At 51.9% G+C, this 8,097-nt stretch overlaps 5 protein-coding genes across 5 annotated transcripts in view; 3 read left to right on the top strand and 2 right to left on the bottom strand.

The window, feature by feature from the left end:
* The window catches only part of SNOG_15860 (hypothetical protein), a gene marked incomplete at both ends in the record, with an annotated part of 8,062 nt that extends 4,867 nt beyond the window's left edge, over positions 1-3,195 (bottom strand). Inside the window, 2 exons of the mRNA XM_001805945.1 lie at positions 32-1,701; positions 1,820-3,195. Of these exons, the coding sequence (XP_001805997.1) occupies positions 32-1,701; positions 1,820-3,195 (3,046 nt within the window). The remainder of the gene's footprint in view (positions 1-31; positions 1,702-1,819) is intronic.
* Positions 3,196-3,370: 175 nt separating this feature from the next.
* Positions 3,371-5,050, top strand: SNOG_15859 (hypothetical protein; the record flags this gene model as incomplete). Its single annotated transcript, XM_001805944.1, has 2 exons — positions 3,371-3,384; positions 3,436-5,050. The coding sequence occupies 2 exons, from the start codon at positions 3,371-3,373 to the stop codon at positions 5,048-5,050; spliced, it is 1,629 nt and encodes a 542-aa protein (XP_001805996.1).
* A 1,336-nt stretch (positions 5,051-6,386) lies between these two features.
* On the top strand, positions 6,387-7,068 carry SNOG_15858 (hypothetical protein; the record flags this gene model as incomplete). The annotated part of the gene is made up of 2 exons (XM_001805943.1): positions 6,387-6,764; positions 6,817-7,068. 2 exons carry the CDS (start codon positions 6,387-6,389, stop codon positions 7,066-7,068), a joined length of 630 nt encoding a protein of 209 aa, XP_001805995.1.
* A 472-nt stretch (positions 7,069-7,540) lies between these two features.
* On the top strand, positions 7,541-7,805 carry SNOG_15857 (hypothetical protein; the record flags this gene model as incomplete). The annotated part of the gene is made up of 2 exons (XM_001805942.1): positions 7,541-7,706; positions 7,744-7,805. The coding sequence occupies 2 exons, from the start codon at positions 7,541-7,543 to the stop codon at positions 7,803-7,805; spliced, it is 228 nt and encodes a 75-aa protein (XP_001805994.1).
* On the bottom strand, positions 7,749-7,919 carry SNOG_20180 (hypothetical protein; the record flags this gene model as incomplete). The annotated part of the gene is made up of 1 exon (XM_001805941.1): positions 7,749-7,919. The coding sequence occupies one exon, from the start codon at positions 7,917-7,919 to the stop codon at positions 7,749-7,751; it is 171 nt and encodes a 56-aa protein (XP_001805993.1).
* Between the last annotated feature and the right edge of the window lie 178 nt (positions 7,920-8,097).

The raw sequence follows: 8,097 nt of genomic DNA, 5'->3' as shown, positions 1-8,097 counted from the left end.
TCTTTCTGTAACAGATCTTCATCAAGTTCACCGTCCTTTAGAATTGATATGCCACCCAGGGGCCCGAATGCTATGCGTAAGAACTGGCGAATAGCGTCGTCTCCGAATCGTGTCTTCAAGCTCACAAAGACAGATTTTCTCTTCGACTCTAGTCCTCGCTTTCCGGCAATGACTTTGCCATACAAGAGGCGGAGAACTATCGGCATGATACGTTCCAGGTCTGAGTCTTGGATCTCGCCTTCGCTAAGAAACACGGGCAGCTCATCTCTGAACCGGGCGTCGTCGAGTAGATTCATCAGATCCTCTTTGTATGGAGATATGGCAGGGTCCTTCCAGGTCAAGAGTGCTTGGAGCGCAGCCTTTTGGATCTCAAGATCGCCATTGCCCAGCAACGTTAGCAGAGCTTCGCGAACCTCATCCGATCGATACAGCACTTTTGGGTTGTTGAATTTTGAGAAAAGCGAAAGCATGGCTTTCTGGTCTTTTCTCACCCAACGTTGTCCTAGATCAAGCTGTGTGTCTTCGGAGACATGATCATCAGTTTCCAAAACCGGCGCTGGATGATCGAGTGCCCAATCAAGCAGGATTGGTACCAGTAGGCGCGACCGTTTCTCGGCAATGTGTGGGAGAGTATTGAGCAGCCTGAGAGACTGACTCCGGCTAGAAGAATTGACAAAAGGTATCCTGGCATGCTTTTCTCGGAACATGGATTCGAGTTGGCCTTGAACATCTCCGGAAAGTGATTCGGTGCGCGAAACAACATCTTGTATCTCAGCAACATTCGTGCACTCGAACTCAGTGACATAGCGGCGTGGTGCAGCGTTGTTGCTTGAGGCGGCCATCATAACAGCGTCAGGATCAACGGAAGTTTTGAGCCAATCGAAAGCGATTTGTGTAACATGACTTTCTCCATCCTTGGTTTCACAAATGGCTTTCAAAGCTGAGCAAGCGTCATCCCAAACAGAGGCCAGGCGAACTTGCAGCAGACCGAAACAGAACATTGGCATTGCTTCTCCAATCCACTCATCGGAAGAAACTGATGGGTAAAGCTTTGCGAGCTGTCCCACGCGCATGGAAATGGAGCGTTGGTGTTCCAGTGTGAGTGGCGTTTGTTCAATCAGGGTTGCCACAGAAATGATATGTCGCAAGTCTTCGCTCTTCCCAGCCAGAAGGTCCAGAATGTGGAGTGCGGTGAGCCTCAACTCGTGAGAAGGCGAACCTAGGCAGCGCATAATTGCTTTCTTCAAGGAGTCAATGTGTGATCCTTGCAAGGAGAGACTATCCTTTTCTTTCTTCGCCAAGACAAGCAGGGCTCTCCAAAATGACACAGAATGGCCACATCTCAAAGACACTTGGCAAAGATCAGGCCAAAGGTCCGCTACGGACTTCTTGTCGGTGCTGTGCTCTACAAAGAAATGAAATCCGGCACCGAGAGCAAACAAGTCGACCGGCTGTAGGGATTCGGCATCATCGATCTTCACGGAGCGTTTCAATAGATCCCCAAGATCCCTTTGTAGTTTGCCTACCCGTTCTTGCTTGATGTTAAGTACGAGAGTCGTGTCTAGCAAGGCGTTGCAGTAGTGGGCCAGCTGAGATGACTCTTGACTAAGTCTCGCAGCCTTGGTGAGCTGCTCAAATGGTTGGACCAGGAGATCTTGCCAGCGCTCGGAAGGCTGCAAAGCTGTTTTGGATATTAAGCCGCTTTGGCATAGCTGCGGTAAGACAGCACATAACTCCGGCCCGTGGTCGTGTGCTTTCTGGACAACAAATCTATCTGGTTTTAGCAAAATTTCGTGCTCAAAATCGAACGTTCACATACCTTTTGAAATATGGGAGCAGCAGCGACTTGAAGCGGTCCACACCGAGGCTCGCAAACAAAATGCAAAACGGAAGGAATAATTTCTCCCATGATCCCTGACTTAGCATTTCCAGGAGCTTTTCATACGGAATTGAGGCATCCAGGGCGCAGTATTGGAAGACAACTGAGACAGCGGAGAGCATGTCCCAGGCAATCTCAGCATCTAGGTCGGTGCCTTGAACGGATTTGAAAAGGAGGTCAGTGCATTGCAGAACAGGTCTCCAGTCCAATATCCGTGTGCCCTGTCGTACACCGCAAACGACAAATAGCAGGCGCGCGGATAGCCCTGAGTATTCTCGGTTTGATACGATAGACTCGATCTGAGCAAGAACTTCTCCAAGTAATGGTTCGAAGTTCTCCGCATCAGTGTGGTGGATGATCGCAGTGAGGACGCCTGCGAGGATAGGTTCGAGAGGTGGGCTGCGGAGTCTAGCGTGCTCTTCGCGGTAAGTCTCCGCCAAAAGTTCTTGTAAGATGGCCGGGGCGCTCGAGTGGAAGCCTCTTTGTACGCCCTTCAGGGAATCAGCCAGTAGATACATCAGGCCATTCTGGAAGTCGTAGTCCTTCGCGGAGCCTTGTAAATCCTCCACTTGCTTCGAGATATGGCTGACGATTAATCGCAGGGGCGTCTTGTCCCTATGGTAACCGGCGCCAGCTTTGCGGATCAAGAAGCTCAGTGATTCAGCGGCGAATCGCGAGACAAATGCCTTTTGACGCTCTTTCCCCAGCAGAGGCGAGATGAGATCGAACACGGGTCTGAGATCCGGCACCAGTAACCGGGAGAGGTATTTGAACAGCCAAGCCAAACATGCAAAGCTCCATTCAATCACTTCCACGTCAGCATGGGTGGCTGCCAAACGCGCCACGACCGTGACAGCCTGTTCGAAGTGCTTTTCGAATCGTTCCCCAAGATCGTGCGCCAGATGCGCCAACAGACTCAGCAGTGGTTCTTCTGCGAATTTATCTCCTTTCTCTATGTATTCGATGAGCAGCTCCATAATGCGATCGCTGTGGTGGAGAACCTGCGGGAGGCTGTCGCATAGTGACGCGACTCGGCGGGCAAAGATGGAGAATCCCTCGGACAAATTGAGCTCCCTCCATTCGTTGAAGGCGTCTCTAAAGTATGAGAAGGTGGCTTCGAGTTCGGCATCGTCGAGGATCGTGCTGCGACCGCGGCGAACAGGCTCAATCTTGATTTGCGCAATGCGCTGGGAGAAGCCCTTGAAGGTGTGGTTTCGCGTCGATTCGGTGCCGCCCTTTACTCGCTTTGGCGCTTTTCTTGAGTTCAGCAGCTTCGGGGCTGGCTTTCCTTGGGTTCCCCGTGACATGGCTGCCATGGTAATAGTTTGGAGGAAGTCTGAGGCGGCTGCGATGATGTTCGTGCTCCACTTACTTTTTTCGCGCCTGCAACTTTTCGACGCTTATCGATAGCACTAGCGCCACTTCCGATTCGCCGACATATTATTGTCGCAGGTCAACACCACGCAACTATCACGAGTCCAGTAACACGCCATGGCCTCGAAAATGTAAGTCAAAATTCGTCCAAAAATACTTGCTTCCAACACTGACCCGCACAGTGTGGTAGTGGGCGATGTAAATGGCCACTTCAGGACAGTCTTCCAGAAGCTGGGAGCACTGCACGCGAAGAACAACTTTGCCTTTGCCATTATAGCTGGAAGCCTGTTTGGTGATGCTGAGGATGTCAACAGCGTCGACCAATCGGATGTGCAGCTATTGATCGACGGTAAGATCGAAGTGCCACTGCCAACCTACTTTGCTCTCACTAGTCGCCCTCTTCCTCCAGCAGTGGTGGAGCAACTCGAAGCTTCAAATGACGAGCTCTGCTCGAATCTGTTCTTTCTAGGCAAGCGCAGTGTTACAAAGACTTCTGAAAACATTCGAATTGTGGCGTTGGGTGGGCAATTGGACCCCAACATCATTGCAGGTCATTCCAAGGACAAGTATCCCCCGTTCTATGGAGAAACAGATGCCAAAACACTTCGCGGTGCGACAACAGCCGACATTCTCATCACTAATGAGTGGCCGGAGGATATACGCAAGCGCTCCAGGGTAGAGTTCCAGCCAGACTTACAGCCCCAGTCTCAACAATGCATCGCCGACCTGGATGTGTTGTTGAAGCCCAGGTACCACTTCTCTACGTCTGGTGGCGCATTCTATGAGCGAGAACCTTTTTTCCACGCTCCGAGTGATGAGACCGACAATCTCTACCCCATCACGCGTTTCATCAGTATGGCTGCCTACGGCAATCCAAACAAGCAGAAATGGATTTACGCATTCTCGATAGATCCATCCGCAAGCCACCCCGCATCACCACCCGCGGGCGCAACCGCATGTCCAGTCACTTTGTCAGAGAAAAAGCGACCAGCGCCTGAGCACCGCGAACAGGCATTAGTATATGACGATGGAACCCGCGGTCGGAGATCGAACAAGCGACGTAAAGGCGAGAGTCGAGGTCCTCTGTCGGCATCCGAGTGCTTCTTCTGTTTGGCGAACGAGAATATTGCTACGCATCTAGTCACCTCTATTGGCGACAACGCGTATGTGACGACTGCGAAAGGGCCGTTGTCAACATCACAAACCTTTCCAAAGCTAGGATTTCCCTGTCACATGCTCATCATCCCCTTCACTCATCAACCGACTCTGGGCTCTATGGAAGAGGAGGAACGCCAGGCGACATATGGCGAGATGCAAAAATATCGCGTGGCAATGAATACCATGCTCAAATCTGTCGCCAATGAAGACTATGGCTCTGTGACGTGGGAAGTCAGCAAATCCAGTCTACCACATACGCATTGGCAGTATCTGCCTGTTCCATCGGACCTTATCCGGAAGGGACTGGTAGAAGCTGCGTTCAAAGCCTTAGCAGAGAATATGCACTGGCCGAAGTTTGAAAAAGAGGACGTTGCAGATGGTTTCGAGGAAACGAGTGACTTCTTCCGCATCCTGGTCTGGGACCCGGCAACCGACCCTTCAAAGCAGACGAGCTATGTTCTGCGCTTCGACGAGACCATTCGATTCCATAGCCAATTCGGTCGAGAAGTCCTTGCAAAACTCTTGCGGCTCGACCAGAGGATCGATTGGCGGGATTGCGGCCAAACGCAGGCTCAGGAGGAGCAAGACGTGGCAAAGTTCAAAGAAGCCTTCACAGAATTTGATTTCGCGTCCGAATGAGTGCAGGAATTGGGCATAAACGATAAGTGTATGTATGAATTGAACCTTGCCCAAGAATGACGCACCAGTCTTCCATGTGCAACCGAGCATCGCAATGTCAGGCCAGCTTGCCTCGTCTCCCCACGACTGTCTTCCACGCAACACCTCAACTCTCATGTGTGCTGAAGTCAGCCAAGACGTTGCTGCCTCGGACATACTCGATACGGCATCTTGTGAGACGGCATGGATCACAGCACTAAAGGCTTGGACAACCAGTCTCGGGTCTGCCGCTTGGCCGAGACGCGCACATGTGTCAGCACCATGCCACCTCGCCACTCTTCTTGCGCGTAGAAAACGAAAATAAAAACTGTCGTCTTTTTAGGCATACAAACGAGATTGACACGAGGTTGTTGCCCAAACCTGGCATGCAATCCAACTTGCATCTTGGCACAAAGCTAGCTGTTCTTCGACAAGACGTGCTCTTGGCATTGAGCAGCTCGCACGTGTGATTAGCAGTGGGGTTTACAAGCCACCTAAATAAAGGTGTAACCGTGCGACGTGCGTTTCCGGCATGGCGATTTCTCCATGCACGCACCCCAAACCTTGATTCCTCACGTTCAGCTTATCTGTAGTTTAATTCGCTTTGCCATCTTCCACTAACACTTTACAAGGCATCGTCCCGTACCGCAAGAAGCGCCGCTGGTTTGCTCGCTCCGGAGTTTCATATGCAGCGCCAATCAAGATGGCGATCTACACGAGGCCTGCGGCCAACCACGAGTCGCGATAAGGGCACCTGCGCTCTTGAGTCTCACCCCTCCAACCACAACACTTTCAGTCAAACACCAGTAATCTTCCCGTTGTCCAGTTGTTGCCCTAGGTCATGCAGGTAGCTCGGAGCCGTGGCCGCGAATGGAAGCTCGACCTCCTTCTCTCTATATGCGTAGACGATCAGGTACGGCATCGCTATACACCCGAGTAAACACCCGAGTAAGTCGAAGATAGACACGCCGAAGACCCTTGGCCACTAGCTTGACCTGCCTATTGCGGTTTGTAGACTACGGTCCGCCATGTCCCAGCGCGTGGTACAGAGGTAAGGGCGCTGGTCAAACGGCACGCGTGGTGCTTATCATTGGTGTTGAAGATGGTTATTGTGTTTGGCACCATCAGAAGGGCCGTTGAAGCGTGTGTAGTGGGAGATTGGAACAGCCGTTGCAGTCAGCAAGGCTTAAGTATATAAGTCAGGCACGCGCCGGACAAAAGTAAGAGGGTAGGACGAAGACTTCACACCTCTTCGACTTCGACTTCAGCTCGACAGCCAGCGCCCAGCTCTTCCATTGCAACTGCTCCTACAGCCATCATGAAGTCCGCCATCTTTCTCACCATCGCTTCGGCGACTCTCATTTCTGCTGCCCCAGCACCCGTCCACCTTACTGCGCGCGCGCCGCCCAACATTCCCTCCGCCAGCCAAGCCCGCACTCAGCTCGCAGGACTGACTGTTGCTGCTCAGGGCCCGCAAGACGGCTACTCTCGCGACCTGTTCCCGCACTGGATCACCCAATCCGGAGCCTGCAACACGCGCGAAGAGGTGCTCAAGCGTGATGGTACCAATGTCGTAACCAACTCTGCGTGCGCAAGCACCAGTGGAAGCTGGGCCAGCCCTTACGATGGTGCAACCTGGACCGATGCAGCCGATGTTGATATCGACCACATGGTGCCGTTGAGCAATGCTTGGAAGGTATGATTATCATTATCGGGTTTAAATCTCTCACCACTAACACTATCCACAGTCTGGCGCCGCATCATGGACCACTGCCCGTCGTCAGGCCTTTGCCAACGACCTGACCAACCCCCAACTCCTGGCTGTCACTGACAACGTCAACCAAGCCAAGGGCGACAAGGGCCCCGAGGACTGGAAGCCCCCGCTAACGAGCTACTACTGCACGTACTCGAGGATGTGGATCAAGGTCAAGAGCGTGTACGGCTTGACCATTACGAGTGCGGAGAAGACTGCATTGACAAGCATGTTGGGAACGTGCTGAGAGGGTTGATTGGAGGATGGAAAGACATTTTATGATTTCATGGAGATTTTGAAGCAATGCCATGGTGTAAATGCCTCCCCTTCTGTCCCTCTTGTGATGCGTCGTGTCCGCGGTGGCGATGATGAGACGCCATGGCTAATACAAAGTGCGTTGCCCTGGACAAAACCATTTGACTCTATACGCGAACAAAGTTAAAGCAGGTAGGTGCTCTGAATGTGATCGTCCCTGCTAGTTATCCAACGTTGCAAGCATCCGGTTGCGACAGTCACGTGTACTAGGCTGCACGCCCCACCGCTCCTTCCTTCTGTAGCGCGTTCATTACTCTAGTACCTATCCTGTCCAATCAAGTGGGTTTTGAGGCAACTGTGCTACATTGTTCCCGCCTTGCGGAACCTTATCAGTACCACTCTATCACTAATCTGAAGTACCACCAAAAGACGGTATTATTCCACGCTTGGCCGAAGCAACTACCATGTGTACAAAATCTGACTACACCGCCGAGTCCACCGATCTGAGAGGAGCCAATAGCAATGACGCACACATTGAGTACAAGAGTGCGCATATGCCTCCAGGCGTTGTCGTGATCTGCGGCGTCGAGGTCAACGACAACACGGAAGACGTACGGTCTCCGAATCAGGGTATTACAGAGTCTCAGTTCTGCATATACGTACTCAGGTCACTCAAAGTCGCCAGTGAAGCTTGGAAATGTCACCATGGGAAGTGCTTTGTGCTTCTGAACCCGCTTCATCTAGCATTCGTGCGAGGGACTTCATCTCGAAAGGAAATTCCAAGTTAAGAGGGCGATTCTTGCGGACGCTGCCTTGGAGTATAAGTACTACTGGTTTGTTCATGTTAAATATCCAACAGTAAGAATCACTTCGCACAAAGACTAGCTAACCATCAACATGCAGTTCTCACACGTGGTGAGCATACATCCACGCAATAAACACTCCTACACTAACCCACTTTCTAGCTACTCTTCTCTCTCCTCAGTCTCGCCGCCGCAAATCCCGTCTCCTCCTCCTCTCG

Source organism: Parastagonospora nodorum, assembly GCF_000146915.1.
Source record: "Parastagonospora nodorum SN15 chromosome Unknown scaffold_41, whole genome shotgun sequence".
Lineage (NCBI taxonomy): Eukaryota > Fungi > Ascomycota > Dothideomycetes > Pleosporales > Phaeosphaeriaceae > Parastagonospora > Parastagonospora nodorum.
The sequence above is the reverse complement of the archived record's forward strand: the minus strand, read 5'-3'. Positions and strand labels throughout refer to the sequence as shown.